Source organism: Schistocerca piceifrons, chromosome 5 (genome assembly GCF_021461385.2).
Source record: "Schistocerca piceifrons isolate TAMUIC-IGC-003096 chromosome 5, iqSchPice1.1, whole genome shotgun sequence".
Lineage (NCBI taxonomy): Eukaryota > Metazoa > Arthropoda > Insecta > Orthoptera > Acrididae > Schistocerca > Schistocerca piceifrons.
This window is the reverse complement of record NC_060142.1, coordinates 695,782,614-695,801,562: the sequence shown is the minus strand read 5'-3', so window position 1 is coordinate 695,801,562 and position 18,949 is coordinate 695,782,614. Positions and strand designations below refer to the sequence as shown.

General features: G+C 44.7%; 1 protein-coding gene across 1 annotated transcript in view; it reads right to left on the bottom strand.

Annotated features, from left to right (window-relative positions):
* The window catches only part of LOC124799207 (protein prickle-like), an 84,979-nt gene extending 71,313 nt beyond the window's left edge, over positions 1–13,666 (bottom strand). Inside the window, exon 1 of the mRNA XM_047262742.1 lies at positions 13,304–13,666. Within this exon, the coding sequence (XP_047118698.1) occupies positions 13,304–13,666 (363 nt within the window). The remainder of the gene's footprint in view (positions 1–13,303) is intronic.
* Positions 13,667–18,949: the final 5,283 nt, after the last annotated feature.

Genomic DNA, 18,949 nt, shown 5'->3' with positions numbered 1-18,949 from the left:
TTTTTTTTTTTTTTTTTTTGCGTGTATGAACGTAGAAGGTGAACCAGAAGGAACGCTCCCTTTCAACTGTTCAGAAAAAATTTAGTGACACAGGTCTTCATGATTTACAGATGCAGACGTGTTAGCGAGACTCTGGAGTTTCAGGTGGTATACAGGCGCTCACTTATTAAAGATCACGTAACTCAGACGAGCACCTCGTTTATCGCAGCACTCTTGTACAGGAGCTATGAAGCTGCTACGCAGTGTTCCCCAGTACAGCAACAGGAATACCGGCGACTTCTCTACGGATGTTGGCCTCCAGCGCCTGGAGGTTTGCAGGGAGATTTCAGACACACGGGATTAAATGTACCCGAGGAAGAAATCGGTAGCCATGAGATCGAGGAACGTACCGGCCAAGCCACAGCACCGCATCGGGAGGTCAAACGACCAGGAAACTGTTCACGCGTTGACAGTCGGGCGGTGTGTGCTGTTGGACCGTCCTGTTGATACTACGAGACCAATACGAATAGCGAAGTAAATACAGTACATTACGAAAAGAAGTACAAACGACGATCCACGAACATAAGACAACATTTAACTGTTTCCGGAGAATAAAATGTTTTGGATACGCGAGTAGGAAGGATGATCAGGAGTTAAACGTTCCATCAACGACGAGGTCATTAGAAACTGAGCACAAACTCTGAGACAGGAAGGTTTTTGGATTGAAACTGGCGACGTTCTTCTCAAATGAAGCATAGGAACTGCCTTAATCAAATTACGGAAACCACTTAAAACCTAAATAAGGATGGCCGGAGAGGGATTTGAACAATGGACCTCCAGAATGCTTGTGTAGTGTCCTAGCCACTGTTCATCGTATGGTTATATGCCCTCGAGACGATCCAAGACGTTTCAAAGTAAGGGAGAAAGCATGTTAGCCTGTAGCGTTCTCAGGAATACGGGCAACACGCAATATGTACAAGAACCAGTGTCGAACAATAAGGATGGCGGAACAAGAGAGAAGAGCTCGAATTAATCCTTTATATGGCAATGTTGCTCTCAAGCAACATCAAAATTGCTTGCTGTTTTCTGCAACACGTTTCAAGCTGAACGGGCAATACTGTTTGCAAGCAACGTTTAAGATATAATGTACGGCGGTATTTCGTCGTCTCTGATGAAACGTTGCTCAACAGTTCGCATCTTTAGCAGACATCATAAGAGGTTAAGTGAGCATCAGTTATCGGTGTAACAGTTTCTTTCGATTTTGTACTGCGTTTTTTTTTCTTATGCAGCGAAAACTGCTTATAAACGATAAGACGAAATCTGTATTATACAAACGTGTTAGCGATTGATTACCTGGAGCAATGCAAATGTTCCGATGTTTTCTGGGAGATGGAACCTGGCTTTGGTTATAGGATGGACAAGTCCAGAAGAATAAGAAAACTTCAGCTCCAGTGCCAGTGAATTGTGTTTTGCACACTGGCCAGACTATCTTGCGGAAAAGGAAGGGGTAAACTTGGCCTCCAGGGGTATTCAACTACAATCAGTGGAAAACGTGGAATTGTTCTGCTGTGGTTTGTACCAAAATGAATTGTTCTAAGACATTTCAAATGAAACAGTGCAGAATCCGACCAGTTTTTTAGCCACAGCAACAACGTTGTAGTATTTATAATGTAGCACCTGTGCACCTTTAGTAGACAACGATACTTATAGCCAACGTACTGGATTTAAAAAAAATAGATGTAAAAGTGTTCATATGACCATATACATCTAATTTAAGTAACTTCCTATTTTTTCTTCACAATATTTCTGCGTGTGCCAAACAAAGGGTTAATAAGGGCGTAAGGCAGGGAAACAGTCTTTGTCCCCTACTGCCCAACGTGTACATCTAAGAAGTCACGACTAAAATAAAAGAACGGATCAGAAGTGGGATATCAGTGATAAGATTCGATGATGACATTGCTTTCCTCAGTGCAAGTGAAGAAGAATCACAAGACCTATTGATGGAATGAACAATCTAATGAGCACAGTATATGGGCTGAGTGTTAACCAAAGAAAGACGAACTTAATGAGAAGTAGCAGGAATGAGATTAGCGATAAAATCAACATCAGAACTGGAGACCACATCTCAGGCTAAGTGAAGGAATTCTGCCAACGACAAAGCAAAATAACGCTTGACGGACGAACCAAGGAGATACAAAAAGCAGACTAGCACAGGTAAAACGGTCATTTCTCCCTAAAAAGAACTCTATTCCAGTAGTATCAAACGTAAGCCTTAATCTGACGCAGAAATTTGTGAGATTGTGTGACTCGAGCACAGCAGCGTATGGAAGAAAATCGTGGACTGTGACGTTCAAAAATGGCTCTGAGCACTATGGGACTTAACATCTGAGGTCATCAGTCCCCTAGAACTTAGAACTACTTAAACCTAACTAAGCTAAGGACATCACACACATCCATGCCCGAGGCAGGATTCGAACCTGCGACCGTAGCGGTCGCGCGGTTCCAGATTGTAGCGCCTAGAACCGCTCTGCCACACCGGCCGGCGGACTGTAAGGAAGCTGGGAAAGAAGAGAATAGAAGCGTCTGAGATGTAGTGCTATAGAAGGATGTTGAAAATTAGGTGTACTGAAAAGGTAAGAACTGGGGTGGTTTTCGGCCGAGCTGGCAAGCAAAGGAACACGTGGGGAAAGTTAACTGAAAGAAAGGGTATGATGATAAGATGCGAGTTATTACAGGGGCAAAAGCTGTAGGTGAAGACAGAGACGCGTACATCCAATAGATGATGGAACATGTTGGGTGTACGTGCTGCTCTGAGATGAAGAGGTTGGCGCAAGAGTCAGTCGTGGTGGGGTCCGTCACAAGACTGGTGACGCAAAAAAGCAACGATGATAAAGACTAAAAACCAGCTCTGCTGATGTAGGATGGAATCTGCTAAGGCCTTTTGAAAGAAAGGTCCGTGCATTCACAAGGAAAGATTTATGGTAAGTGTGAAGAATCTAAGTCTAAAAAGCCGGACAGGTATTTGAACAATAATCCTCCCAATACGACTCGAGCGTTTGAAGCCGTGAGCAATCCCCATTCGGCCACAGGATTGGGATAAGCGCCCATTCAATAAATTCTATAGAGGCGTTTCATTGCTGTCCGCATTTCACAAGACGTATCGAGGTTGCTATAAAAGAAGCTACTACCAGCAGGTAGCTCCGCGACTTGGAGACTATTATTCAACGTTTGGGGACAAGACGATCGTGCGTCAGATAAATCTTCAACTAGAAGCGTATCATTACATATAAGAACCCGAGGGGGACAGAATGTCGCTCATCACTGACACGGATATGCAACACGCACACGCGAACGCCCTCGTAAAAATCTGATTGAGTAGATTTTGTAGTTTCAAGAAGTCAAACGCGGACCGTCTGCAATTGTAGCATACCTAGAAAAATGCAGTGGTACCCAAAGCAATATTCAGATTGCCGACCGCTTTATTTATTTGTTTATTTATCACCCCAGACACTTGTTACTCATTTGTAGCTGTTTCTGTGCCATGTAGAGATGCAAAATTCGATTACGTTACGCATGCCGGTTTTAGAATTTGTTTGCATATGCCAGACTTATCAGTAATGTCAATATCCGGCAGCTGTCAGTCAGAGTTCAATTCGGTGTCACGTAGTGTTAATCTGAATATCGGGCATTGGCGTCATGTAACATCTCATTAGCTTAATTATTTAAATCCTCTCCCGAATAATTTAGCATTATTACAGATATGTTTTTATTTTAAATTCGGTTTTTCGTGTTCCTCTTCTCGCCAGCGAGACCATCAAAAACAGAAAATTAGATCAGCGTTGGCAATCGCAGAGTTCCTGCGTCACTTCAGGCCCTTGGGTAACGCCACCGCCATGTGTACTCGTTTATGGCATGAATTATCTGCAGAAAGATTGTTTCATACTCCGCAGTGTCAGCCACTAAATCTGCAGTCCGATTAAATACTATAGATAAAGTTTAGTTAGTAACTAATATATCCATTCAGTACACTTGGCGTAGCGTTGAGGAAGTCATTACAGTCTGCTCGAAATTTCGTGGATGCAAAAATCGATATGCGATCATCTGTTATTGGCCTGTTCACCACCTGTTATTTAATGGCTGATTTTCTGCGACAGTCGGTCACTGAATATGTCTGAATTATCTTCTCCTTTTTGGATTCACTATTTTGCTGGCAATATGGAGTAAACATTGTTGTCAATGTCAATTCTTCATGTATTTCTGTACTCCATGGAGCTTACATGGTGTACTGGTATCGTTTTCATCTATATCCACGTACTCCGCAAGCCACCATACGGTGCGTGGTGGGGAGTACCTTGTACCGCCGCTAGTCATTCGCAAATGGAGCGAGGGAAAAATGACTATCCATACGCCTCCGTACAAGTCCTGATTTCTCTTATCTTGTCTTCGTGGTCCCCACGCAAAACGTGGATTGACGGCACTAGAATCGTCCTATAGTCAGCTTGAAACGCCGGTTCTCTAAATTTTCTCGACAGCGTTTCGTGAAAACAACTTCCTTCTAGGGATTCCGATTTGAGTTCACGAAGCATCTCTGTAATATTAGCGTGCTGATCGAACCTATCTGTGACAAATCTTTCAGCTCGCCACTGAATTACTTCGACGTCTTCCTTTAATCGGACCTGGTTCTGGTGGGGATCCCAGACACTCTAGTGGTACCGAAAAATGAGTCGTACGAGTTATCCATACGCGGTCTCCTTTCCAGATGAGCTACTCTTTCCACCGACCTTACGTGTTCCTTCCATTTCATATCACTTTGCAACGTTACGCGTAGATATTTAATCGAAGTGAATGCGTGGAGCAACACACTGCTAATGGTATATTCGAAAGTGACAGGATTGGTTTTCCTACTCAATCGCATTAACGTACATTTTTCTACATTTATAGTAAGCTCCCATTCATCATACCAAATATGATGTTTTGTCTAACTCATCCCGTGTCGTCCTAAGTCACTCGACGACAACAATTTCCCATAGGCTACAGTGTTATCAGAAAGCAGTCGGAGATTGCTACTCGCCCTGTGCTTCAGGTCGTTCATGTCACACTTCCCTGAGCCGCTCCTCACGAAACCCATGACTCTGATGAACATTCACCGTCCAGGACAGCATTCTATTACTTAAGGGGTCCTCGACCCACTCACCTACCTAGAAGGCCGGCCGTTGTGGCCGAGCGGTTCTAGGCGCTTCAGTCCGGAACCGCGCTGCTGCTTCGGTCGCAATTCGAATCCTGCCTCGGGCGTGGATGTGTGTGATGTCCTTAGGTTAGTTAGGTTTAAGTAGTTCTAAGTCTGGGGGGCTGATGACCTCAGATGTTAAGTCCCATAGTGCTTAGAGCCATTTGAACCATTTGAACCTGCCTAGAAACCTAACGCGTGTGCTCGGAACAGTGTACAGTGGGGCGCCGTTTCGGACGCTTGTTTCCCGTCCCTTCTTCTCCGATCGGCGAATGATGGACAGGAAGAAGGATCGTCGGCAGCCCTAGGAGGAAACTGTTAACGCCTCTCATTTTTACCGTTGCGTACGGGAGGGACCAATATGTTTCTTAAATCGTGTTGAAACCAGCAAGGATGAAAGTGCCACATAAAATCTTTCCTTTAGCGACTCCCACTGGAGAATTATGCTCTCTCATCGAATGAAGAGACACGTCAAGAATGGTAGTCTTGATGATATCCTCTAATATTTTTTTCTGCTCATCTGTAATGTCAAGTTTCTCTCGTGAAGTTGTGATCTTATCTTACTACATCAGTCTTTTAGATTAGAGTCGTGTAGCCAGCAGGTGGGGTGTTGTGATGCATAATGGTTTTCTGCAGTGAGAGGAGAGTGGATCATAAATTGCCTTCCTCTTTGACAGCTGCCTCTGCCGCCTCGGGTACAGCAATGCTTTGCTGTCTAATACGAGTAGGCGTGGGAAAGGTATTGAGATGATATCTACTTCCTAGAGACAGCGGCTGTTAATACCCAGGCAGCACCGATTACTCTGTTAAGGAATACAGGGTGAACATTAATAAAACTGCAGAGACGTGTTCCGGCGAAAAAAGGTGCTATGAACATGTGTCTGGAAATGGACGGTGTGCGTGCAACGACAACAAATCGTTCCGGAACACAGTACAGAGCTGCATTGCATCCACGTTACGATAGATGTTCAGAGTGGCCTCCGTGAGATTGCAGCTAACAGGGTCGGTAGCGGTTGTCATGCAGGAGAGACAAACTCGTACTTTGGCTTACACCGTGTTGGCGGGCCACTTGTCTGGAGCTGGTACTGTACAGTAGTGCGCGTCATTTACGACGGCGGCCGAGTTTAGGTTCGTTCTGCGCATCTGACGTCACAAAACACAGTCAGCCAATGAACAGAGGACGACGTTGCCAGAGCTCGACTGCAGTGCAGAGCACGCACTAGTGTCTTCAGTTTTAGAAATGTTCAGCCATAAATAAAGTAATTGAACAAAAACAATGTCTTGATAGCAGACTCTTTTATAGAAAGTTTGGAAAAAGCAGTCTTTATACCAGTTGCTTCATATTCTATTAATTAATTAAACCAAACAAGCAGTAAACCTCCTAATTCAGGCGATAGCAAGAAAAGGTGTTTCTATCATTCTCACGAACCGCTTTTTCGCAATGAAGAACAGCGGTAATTGTTTATTTCCTAATGTACTTCGATGAAACGTGAGCAATTCGTAGTCATACCAACAGTGTTTGTCGGTATTTTGCGTGATATTTTAGAGTACTCCAGGACTTTCGTTAAACGATGAGCTGCGTTAGCGTAATGGTTAAGGTGTTTGGCTGCTATGTGAGAGGTTCAGGGTTTACCCCTTCTTCGGTGCATAATATATTCTTATATTTAAAAACAATATCGAAGTGTCTTACTTCACGAATTTTATTCGTTTGAATGTAATTTTTTGCAATTTCTAGTGCTTTGTCCCTTCATTATAATCATAATAAGTTTTCGGTTTTTCTAATTTTGTCCTCCCATATTTCTTTTCAGAACAATTACAAACAATGGTTTTTGTAAGGCCACAGTTTTGTTTAATGTATTTTGTCTACTTCTTTTTGATTGATTGAAGTGCTTTAAAATGAAGTCAAACGCGCCCTGTGTAAATAAAACTTTTATTACAGACGCGAAAGACGGAATATTTCTCAATATTACACACGTCACCTATCTGGTACTTAAATTAAATGAGATATTGTTATACAGTAAATTTTATATGAAATTTAGGTATCTTGTCCACATTTCACTCTCAACATTGTGGCAACTAAAATCGACCATACGGAAAGTATATGCTATGGACTTTTACCTCTGCGAACTCTTCAAAATTTCGTGCAATGGTTTACTACATTTAATGCTGCGTTGAACATCGAAACAAAATAAGTCATTTATGGGGGGAAGGTATCAGTCAAGAAGATGCCTAAAAATCAAATTTTTGGACCAAATAGTCTTTGTGAAATCGAATGATAAGTGTGTCGAAGCAGTCGGAACACCATGTGTCTGCACAGGCGAGCAGTGCAGTGATGACAAAATCGCGCACAGCGCGGAATGCGGGGAGCACGTCTCTTAGCAGCGAAAGGATTAATGCGGCCGTGGTGGCTTTACTTCATGAACTGCACGCTCCCCCCCCCCCCCCCCCCCAAACGTAAGTTCCCGAACTATACTATACTTTACTATGGCGCTGCTTCTCTTGGCGCGTGCGTCGTTTGCAACTGGCAACGCAGCAATCTCCCGCGTCTGGGCGGGCATGCGCGAGCCGCCAAGATAAAAAGAATTGAACTATAGGATTCGTCTCAATATCCTGTAGATTCCGGTCCTCCAAATCTGGTGTACGCACAGTCCGCCGCCTCCCAGCATCTTCGTCTGTCTGAAAGGACCCGTGATAACACAAACTCCAAAATGGGTTTGAATTGTTGTGTGATGTGGTTGGTGTCTGTGATGGTTCATGTTTTGGTATAGCCGTGCTGCCGCTCGACCGTTCCCATCTGCTTGGCCGTACACAGACACCATCTCGGCTTGTTCGCGACGCGAATACCGGACCATTTCCGGACACACGTCCATAGGACATTTTTTCCTCCTTTTCCAGTCTGGAATCCGTCCCTCCAGTTTGTTGGTTTTGTTATTGTTCACCCTGTATACAAGTGGCTGACTGCGATACTGAGAAGATATATCTAATGGTTATGACATGGTTCTCCAGTCAGTTTTATTAATATTTCAATATTTTACTTTAATTTTTTAGCCTACGTCTCGAATGCGTTCTCACAGCTTAAAGAAACCGTTGTTAACAAACTTCATGTGAAGAATGATATAAATCACATCACGACTGTTACTCTGGAAGTGCACTTGGATCCACCTGAATACCCTCTAATGTCTTCCCCTCGCCGCCGCAATAGATGGAAGAGAGACGCTTGCCGTCATATATTCGTTGTATGTTTCTCACCTCTACAAACCGGTTTTCCCGTGTTAATTTTGTCTTAAATATGTATATAATAGAAATGGGGGAACGGTTTGGTGGTGCAAACAGTTTTCCGGACTAATTTCGTAGGAGTAAATTTCTCGAGGTACAAGATGAATGTCATTTTGTTACGATATACCGACGAGTTTCCTACCCGTCATCTTCCGGCCATGAGTCAGGATTCCATAGCGGGCCTCTGTTTATGTATTGTGGGATACATTTTTCCGTTCCCGAGGCATAGCGTGTGAACCAACCCCGCCATCCAAAGTGGAATGTGGTGAATGATGGCGACACCGGAGGGGGAGATGAAAAACGAATTCACTAGCTATCGAGTGTACATCGTCCGTTAACCGTCCGGACTGTTCTCAACTTTGAGCCTTAATGAAGAATTTCTGCTATCGCAACATTCCGTAGATATCTTAGAAGGAAGTCGCTGTCTCCGTTGACTTATCATCAATACCCCCCCCCCCCCCCTCTCTCTCTCTCTCTCTCTCTCTCTCTCTCTCTCTCTCTCTCTGTGTGTGTGTGTGTGTGTGTGTGTGTGTGTGTGTGTGTGTGTGTGTGTGTGTGACGTGAACGCTTTATTCGCTTCAGAGTTCGCAGCGATAGATAATGAATAATGCTACGTTTAATCGATTTACTGATACGTTTATTCACGGCTTGAGGTAAGACTTTCAAGTATTGTCGACGCCATCTCATTACAGACATGATATTGCCTTGAAATTGTCAAAGATAATGGGGGGATTCATGAGTGACGCTGTTGAAAGAACCATCCTAGCATTCACATGAAGCGATTAATGGAAAGACCGAAAAACCTAAATGTTGCTGGTCGAACTAGTAAATGAACACCATTACTACAGAATTCTAGCCCGCTGCAGTACCTATATGATATTTTCATACAAATCGTGAATTGCTTCGCGTTTAGGAAGACACTGTTATGCATGAACTCCAACGGTTGGTGTGAGTCCGGCACGGAATCTTAACTATTGCGCCGCGTTACACGGTGGCTTTGAATGCAGTACATGTCAGGACTGTGTAGCCCCAGCGTTTGAATGATAGTGCTCGATATGTCTTTAATTCAGCGATCTGGGTGGAATACCATCGTAACGTTAGGTTTGTTCATGATACTAGCAGTCTTACCGGTGGTCAGTCCTGCGTAGGTCAGGAAGCACTAGGAACGGAGACGACGTTGTACACACGTTAAAACAGATTAAGTATCAGTCTTCTGAGGAACGTATATGGACTAGTCAGATTATCGCTTACCACCTTGAATCCTGCCTAGTCGTCAAATGTGGGGTGTCTGGCAGACCTGCTTTCTCGGATCGCTAGACAACATTCAAGCGAATCGGATTAATGAGTTCTATTACGAAAGGAAAAAATACAATACTTAAATTTGTGTTAAACAGATGTGTCGCAAGCAAAGCGCGACAGACAAAATAAGAAATCTCTTCAGTATAACAATTCCATGTTTGAGTTACACAGAATGTACGAGCAAAGTAATGAGCTTTGACGCTTCTACTCAGGTCGCTGGTCTTGAAGCTTCTCGTAGAACTGGGCCGCGGCCTGTCGGGCGCTTATCTTAGGAAACGATTAACATCTCATTTCTATAAATAATTTAATAATAATTATGATACATTAACTATAAATTATTTACAAATCAACCCAAATCGAGACAAGTAAAATAAATACTAAAATGTGAACGTATGCTTTCATGGCGTATACAGCTGGCGAAGAGTTCTCGGGCTTCCAGCCGGGTGGCGGTGTCTTCACACTGCGACGTTTCGACGAGTGACGTACTCGTCATCTTCTGGCGAAGACAAAAGATGACGAGTATGTCACTCGTCGAAAGGTCGCAGTGTGAAGACACCGCCACCCGGCTGGAAGCCCGAGAACTCTCCGCCAAATACTAAAATTTTGATAAACCCTCCTCGTATAGAGGTCGTTGTCGTCGCGTTGTCGTCTTGGAGAGGAGTCGGTCAGCGTGCAATTGTCAGACGTCTTCTTCACAGCCCTGTCTGCTCTCTCCTTCCTGACTCGCGTGCTTTACGCCATAACATGCCAAACCAGCCCAAACGTGGAGATGCCTCGTCCGTAAAAAGTACAATGTGTGGGAATTCAGTTGCAATGGCGACCTTCCGCTAAAACCGATGGCAGACGTCAATGAGACACGGAAAACCATCTGGATTAAGGGCTTGAACATTCTGAAGGCGGCAAGGGCGCAAACCATCTTTATTTCATATACAGCAGACCGCGGAATGGCTTACACCCATTTCACGAGTAACACTCCGCGAGCTTGTTGAGGGCTTGTTTTGCAGCCGTGCAAACGCCTCTTCTTCAAACTCTGGTGTTGGCATTGTGTGTTGACTACCGTGTCCGTCAGGCCTTCGCGCCTGTATCACAAAATGGATACATCGCGTTTCGTTGTAGTCCTGTAATGCCATTAGGATAGCTTGTCAGCGAACAACTCACCTCAAGTTCATCCATCTCTCTTACGGACTTACGGATGGCGGTGAACGTGCGTGGATTTGGTACACGACGATTCGGAAACCGCTGAACGTACAACGGGTGAGCAGCGACAGCATTTCCATTTGCCACCCTACAAGCACAGTGCGTTTCTGCCCTTTGCTCCCGAGAAAAGCGTTCCATTTCCCGTCCGCTCCGCACAGGACCAAACACGCTTGACGCAAGGTGAACCAGACTCTGCTATCGCGCAGGTGCCGCCCTGTGTGCGACATCTTACCGAACAGGTATTAGCAAGAATGGTGCCAAAAAACTAAAATGCACCAAATACGTCAACCTACATTTTGCTGAAAGGACAACTAATTAGGAATCCGACAGTTAGAATCGAGGGCTCACCAGTTCTCTGGTGCCGAAAGGTGCGTTATCTGGGAGTCATTACTGATGACAGGCGGAACTTCGCAAAGCACATTCAAACCGTACCACAAATGGCCTTAGACGTGCTCAACAATCCCTGCGAAACCCTACATTTCAGCAGGATAATGCACGACCGCATGTTGCAGGTCCTGTACGGGCCTTTCTGGATACAGAAAATGTTCGACTGCTGCCCTGGCCAGCACATTCTCCAGATCTCTCACCAATTGAAAACGTCTGGTCAATGGTGGCCGAGCAACTGGCTCGTCCCAATACGCCAGTCACTACTCTCGATGAACTGTGGTATCGTGTTGAAGCTGCACGGGCAGCTGTACCTGTACACGCCATCCAAGCTCTGTTTGACTCAATGCTCAGCTGTATCAAGGCCATTATTACGGCCGGAGGTGGTTGTTCTGGGTACTGATTTCTCAGGATCTATGCACCCAAATTGCGTGAAAATGTAATCACATGTCAGTTCTAGTATAATATATTTGTCCAATGAATACCCGTTTATCATCTGCATTTCTTCTTGGTGTAGCAATTTTAATGGCCAGTAGTGTAGTATAATATAATCTTGGTGTTGCGATTTTTCAGTGTATGTGTATTACTTTTACTTCACTTTACTTTACATGTGGCAAGGGCCTTATCGACCATACGCCTGCTCTATGAGCCTCTTCCACTTCTGCCTGCCCAGTGCGCTGTTTGTCCAGTTGCTGTTGCTGTTCATCCTAGTTGTGTCCTCCCGAATGTTATCCCGCCATCTGCTTCTGGGTCTCCCTCTTCTTCTCGTTCCATCTATTGTTCTGCTGAATGCCATGCTAGGTAGTCTATTCTCTGTCATTCTTGCTATATGGCCCGCCCAATTCAACCTTCTCCTCTTCAGCATTTCGACGATGTTACGGTGTTTGTACAGCCCTCTTAATTCTTCATTTCTTCTTATTCTCCATTCCATGTTATTTTCGTCGTATACAGGTCCAAAAATTTTCGTTAGTAGTTTTCTTTCGAATATTAACAGATTTTCTTCATCTTTCATTCTGAATATTAATGTTTCACATCCATATAACATCACAGGTATAATGGTCGATTGATGTAACCGGATTTTGAAGTTACTGCTAAGTGATCTTTTTCTTAGAATTTTGATGAAACTAAAAAGTGTCTTGTTTTTGCTGTTGATAAACGGCCATCTATTTCTATATCTGTTCTGTTGTTATTACTAAAAACCTAGGTACTTGAAGTGGCCAACGGTCTTGAAATTGAATCCATCTGCAGTCAGAGGTGCATCTTTTCTGGTTTTCTTACTTATGGGCAGCTATTCTGTCTTTTCTTCATTAGCATGTAATCCTGCTTTCTCAGCAATTTTGTAGTAATTTTGCATCATTCTGTTTAATTCTCCTTTGGAACTACTTATTAGTGCTACATCATCTGCATAGGCAAGTCTTGTAATGTTCACATCCTGTAGCTGGATCCCTTGTGGACTGGTTTTAGAAAATTCTCTATCGATCTTCTCTAGGACAAGGTTAAATAAAATAGGTGAAATGGCATCCCCTTGTCTCAGTCCACTGTACACCTTAACATCTTCAGTTTCTCCTACCGGTGTCTTTATGCGACATAAAGTTTCATCGATACACATTTTAACTAATCTTATTAATTTTGATGGTATTTTAAATTCCTTCATTATATTTAGGAGTGTCTGTCGGTGTATGCTATCATAGGCCTTTTTAAAATCTACGAATAATATGTGGACATCTACATTGAATTCCCACGCCTTCTCAGTTATTTGTCTTAGGGTGAAAAAGTGATCAAATGTGGAACTGTTTCTGCGGAAACCGCATTGGTACGGTGTATGTGTATATGTATATGTTTTTTAATTGTGAGAAGAGAGAACAACGAGTAGGTCGAAGCTTCCAGGTCGGCAGGCGCCCACCCTTTCGAAGCTTGGGGACGGAATCGCCGAGCGCTCACGACGAGAGTGCGTGTGTCGGGCGGTGCGGCGTTATTTTGCGCGAGCTCCAGGCTCTTGTTGACGGGGCAGTCGGGCGTCGGGCGCCTCGGCCGCACGCACGCGGCGATAGCGCGTCGTTTCGTCGCGCCCGCGCCTTCCCGACCACTTTGCGACTGCGTGACGCGCTGAAGGCGGCGTTTATCCTCCGGCGGCGTGTCCGCCGGCCGTGCTCTTAAAACCGACGCCGCTGCACCGGTCGTAAAGGCGTCGCTGCGGGCTTCTCTGAAAGGGATTCCTGGCCGCGCTCCATAAACAAGGCCGGCGGTAATTACCGTAATAAAGGCGCCACCGCCGGCGCCACGCCCAGTGCCCTGCGTGAGCATGCGTGCGGGCAAGTGCGTGCTCCGCGATATTAGCCGCCGGCCTCGCCTGCGGGGGCGGAGGGCCCTCCACCCTGAAACAAAGCCCGGCCGGGCCGCGCCGCGCCGGGTCGATGCGGCGCTCTTATCGGGCATTCTTCACGGACAATTGGTGCCCGCCTCCAGGCTGGAGATTACCCGCCCCTCCAGAGGGCGACGTCTCGCCGAGATTCCGCTACCTGTCCTGCGCGTCTCGCCCGGACACAAACCCCGCACACGGCTTCTCTACAAAAGGCTCAAGCTTTTAGTTATCACTCCGTCAACTTGTTCCATTTTTCCCTTTCCTACAGGGTGACAATTACTGAACTGTATGAAATAAAATAGTCATAACTTCTAACGGTTTGCGTTAGGACGTTCAGACTGCACGGGCATGATAGCAATTAGTATGCGCACGCGCCTTGTTCTGTTTAGAGACTTTCATTTGGATGCGTTCGTCAATAAGCAACATTGGCGCATTTAGGGAACTGAGAATTCGCATTTCGCAATAAAGAAGTCCCTTCACCCTCAATTTTCCTTGACTTCCGGAAGGCGTTCGATACAGTTCCGCACTGTCGCCTGATAAACAAAGTAAGCGCCTACGGAATTCCCGGCGGGGTCAGTGATTTTCTCTGCCTCGGGATGACTGGGTGTTGTGTGTTGTCCTTAGGTTAGTTAGGTTTAAGTAGTTCTAAGTTCTAGGGGACTGATGACCACAGATGTTAAGTCCCATAGTGCTCAGAGCCATTTGAACCATTTTTGAAAGCCTACGGAATATCAGACCAGCCGTGTGGCTGGATTGAAGAGTTTTTAGCAAACAGAACGCAGTGTGTTGTTCTCAATGGAGAGACGTCTACAGACGTTAAAGTAACCTCTGGGGTGCCACAGGGGAGTGTTATGGGACCATTGCTTCTCACAATATATATAAATGACCTAGTAGATAGTGTCGGATGTTCGATGCGGCTTTTCGCGGATGATGCTGTAGTATACAGAGATGTTGCAGCATTAGAAAATTGCAGCGAAATGCAGGAAGATCTGCAGCGGATAGGCACTTGGTGCAGGGAGTGGCAACTGACCCTTAACATAAACAAATATAGAAAGAAAGATCCTTTATTGTATGATTATGTGATAGCGGAAGAAACACTGGAAGCAGTTACTTCTGTAAAATATCTGGGAGTATGCGTGCGGAACGATTTGAAGTGGAATGATCATATAAAATTAATTGTTGGTAAGGCGGGTGTGTGTGTGTGAAATCTTATGGGACTTAACTACTAAGGTCATCAGTCCCTAAGCTTACACACTACTTAACCTAAATTATGCTAAGGACAAACACACACACACATGCCCGAGGGAGGACTCGAACCTCCGCCAGGACCAGCCGGGTAAGGCGGGTGCCACATTGAGATTCATCGGGAGAGTGCTGTTTTTTTTTACGTAAATGCGTCGCCACCATTCTCTCTCTTCAATGGGCACTCCTCATTCAGTTCTTAATTATTCTACATTATTGAGTTATACAGGTCCCTCTATATATTACTGTACATTGATAGTCTGCCATGGATAGATTCGAAATATTCGTTCTCGTCAGTTGTTGAAATGTACACACAAATACAACAATGTTTTTTGCGGAATTTCACTCGCAACTAACTCGCTGAACTTCAATCGCAACTAACACTTTGTTACTTAATAAATCGCATTGCTCAGATTGCTACTGTCCGTCCACTCCGTTCATGTTTTCTTGTTCCTGCACCAGTGAACATCAACAGGGACTGGACACCCACCAGCAAGCACTATCAGTGTGTTTGGAGAAGCGAACAAGTGTTAGTTCCGAGTGAAGTTCTCCAAAACATGTGTTGTGTTGTGTTTGTGTGTATATTTCAGCAACAGATAAGAATGTTGAGGGAAATGTATATTTGTAATCTATGACAAGCTGCCAATACACAGTAATGTCGTACATATCCCAATAACGAAGAAAAATTAATAAGTGAATAGAGGGTATTCACTGACGAGGGATACCTGTGCTGATACATATTTCGGTTTATGCAAATAAAGAAAAAAAAGCCTGCATAACAGGCGGACAGACGGACATGAAATTCAGTTATTTTTGACTGGAAACAAGGCTGCGGCAAGAGCTTCAAAACGAAATTATGATTAATGGTCAGCACTGTTCGAGATTAATTACCTGTTGTATAAGATTATGATTTGCGACTGGAACAACAACAAATTTACGCTTATGGTAAGTGGCCAATCCGAACTGATGTGCGGGAAATTTCTGTAGATTCCAGGTAAATAGCTTCCGAATCTGTCAGAGCCGTTACTGCGCGAGAAAAGAAAACATTTACGTGGCTGGAAGGGAAGGCGTCTCCCACTTGGTTCCGACCTCTTCAAGGTGTGAGCCTCGTCGCGCGAGAGGAAGGCGGGGTAATTTATAACGGCCGTCAAGCGATACATGACGGGGGAGCGCAATATGGAGGCGGCAATTTGGGAAGGCGCCGCGCGCCGCACCTGTTCCCCTGTCCGCTGCGCAATCTTTTTAACTTTTCGCCCCCGTGCGGGGTGCGCCGAGGTCGTGAAGCACTCGGCGCTGCAGTTATTGGGGCCCGCGCCAGCTGCGCCGTCGTCACGTTGCAGGGCAACGCGGGATTTACGTCAGGCGCGCCGTCGTATACCACCAGCTTCCATGCACTCCGTGCGGATAATGACACGATAACTCCTCGAGTCTACATAAGGGTTCATCCAAAAGACACTGTATTCAGTTTGCATTAAGCGGTCCAAAAAACGCATCAGGTACCCATGTTCGTTTAGATTGAGGCGTAGCGCCGTATAACGATACTCCCTTGGAGGCGGTTAAGTGGGAGATGTGTCTCAGAGCTGGATAGGGACAGATGCTGACGCGAGACTGGACACGCAAGTAGTTTATGTACCAGCCGATTGTTGTTGTTGTGGTCTTCAGTCCTGAGACTGGTTTGATGCAGCTCTCCATGCTACTCTATCCTGTGCAAGCTTCTTCATCTCCCAGTACCTACTGCAACCTACATCATTCTGAATATGCTTAGTGTATTCATCTCTTGGTCTCCCTCTATGAGTTTTACTCTCCACGCTGCCTTCCAGTACTAAATTGGTGATCCCTTGATGCCTCAGAACATGTCCTACCAACCGATCCCTTCTTCTAGTCAAGTTGTGCCACAAACTTCTCTTCTTCCCAATCCTATTCAATACCTCCTCATTAGTTATGTGATCTACCCATCTAATCCTCAGCATTCTTCTGTAGCACCACATTTCAAAAGCTTCTATTCTCTTCTTGTCCAAACTATTTACCGTCCATGTTTCACTTCCATACATGGCTACACTCCATACAAATACTTTCAGAAATAACTTCCTGACACTTAAATCTATACTCGATGTTAACAAATTTCTCTTCTTCAGAAACGCTTTCCTTGCCATTGCCAGTCTACATTTTATATCCTCTCTACTTCGTCCATCATCAGTTATTTTGCTCCCCAAATAGCAAAACTCCTTTACTACTTTAAGTGTCTCATTTCCTAATCTAATACCCTCAGCATCACCCGACTTAACTCGACTACATTCCATTATCCTCGTTTTGCTTTTGTTGATGTTCATCTTATATCCTCCCTTCAAGAGACCATCCATTCCGTTCAACTGCTCTTCCAAGTCCTTTGCTGTCTCTGACAGAATTACAATGTCATCGGCGAACCTCAAAGTTTTTATTTCTTCTCCATGGATTTTAATACCTACTCCAAATTTTTCTTTTGTTTCCTTTACTGCTTACCGAGCGAGGTGGCGCAGTGGTTAGCACACTGGACTCGCATTCGGGAGGACGACGGTTTTAATACTTACTCCAAATTTTTCTTTTGTTTCCTTTACTGCTTACCGAGCGAGGTGGCGCAGTGGTTAGCACACTGGACTCGCATTCAGGAGGACGACGGTTCAATCCCGTCTCCGGCTATCCTGATTTAGGTTTTCCGTGATTTCCCTAAATAGCTTCAAGCAAATGCCGGGATGGTTCCTTTGAAAGGGCACGGCCGATTTCCTTCCCCATCCTTCCCTCATCCCGAGCTTCCGCTCCGTCTCTAATGACCTCGTTGTCGACGGGACGTTAAACACTAATCTCCTCCTCCTCCTCCTTTACTGCTTGCTCAATATAGAGATTGAATAACATCGGGGAAAGGCTACAACCCTGTCTTACTCCCTTCCCAACCACTGCTTCCCTTTCATGTCCCTCAACTCTTATAACTGCCATCTGGTTTCTGTACAAGTTGTAAATAGCCTTTCGCTCCCTGTATTTTACCCCTGCCACCTTTAGAATTTAAAAGAGAGTATTCCAGTCAACATTGTCAAAAGCTTTCTCTAAGTCTACAAATGCTAGAAACGTAGGTTTGCCTTTCCTTAATCTTTCTTCTAAGATAAGTCGTAAGGTCAGTATTGCCTCACGTGTTCCAGTGTTTCTACGGAATCCAAACTGATCTTCCCCGAGGTCGGCTTCTACTAGTTTTTCCATTCGTCTGTAAAGAATTCGTGTTAGTACTTTGCAGCTGTGGCTTATTAAACTGATTCTTCGGTAATTTTCACATCTGTCAACACCTGCTTTCTTTGGGATTGGAATTATTATATTCTTCTTGAAGTCTGAGGGTATTTCGCCTGTTTCATACATCTTGCTCACCAGATGGTAGAGTTTTGTCAGGACTGGCTCTCCCAAGGCCGTCAGTAGTTCCAATGGAATGTTGTCTACTCCGGGGGCCTTGTTTCGACTCAGGTCCTTCAGTGTTCTGTCAAACTCTTCACGCAGTATCGTATCTCCCATTTCATCTTCATCTACATCCTCTTCCATTCCCATAATATTGTCCTCAAGTGCATCGCCCTTGTATAGACCCTCGATATACTCCTTCCACCTTTCTGCTTTCCCTTCTTTGCTTAGAACTGGGTTTCCATCTGAGCTCTTGATGTTCATACATGTGGTTCTCTTATCTCCAAAGGTCTCTTTAATTTTCCTGTAGGCAGTATCTATCTTACCCCTAGTGAGATAAGCCTCTACATCCTTACATTTGTCCTCAAGCCATCCCTGCTTAGCCATTTTGCACTTCCTGTTGATCTCATTTTTGAGACGTTTGTATTCCTTTTTGCCTGCTTCATTTACTGCATTTTTATATTTTCTCCTTTCATCAATTAAATTCAATAAATAACTTTATGCATAGACAAAACTTCAGCATATTAGATAATTACGTCGGTATAAAGTGCAGTCGTTTACTATTTTGC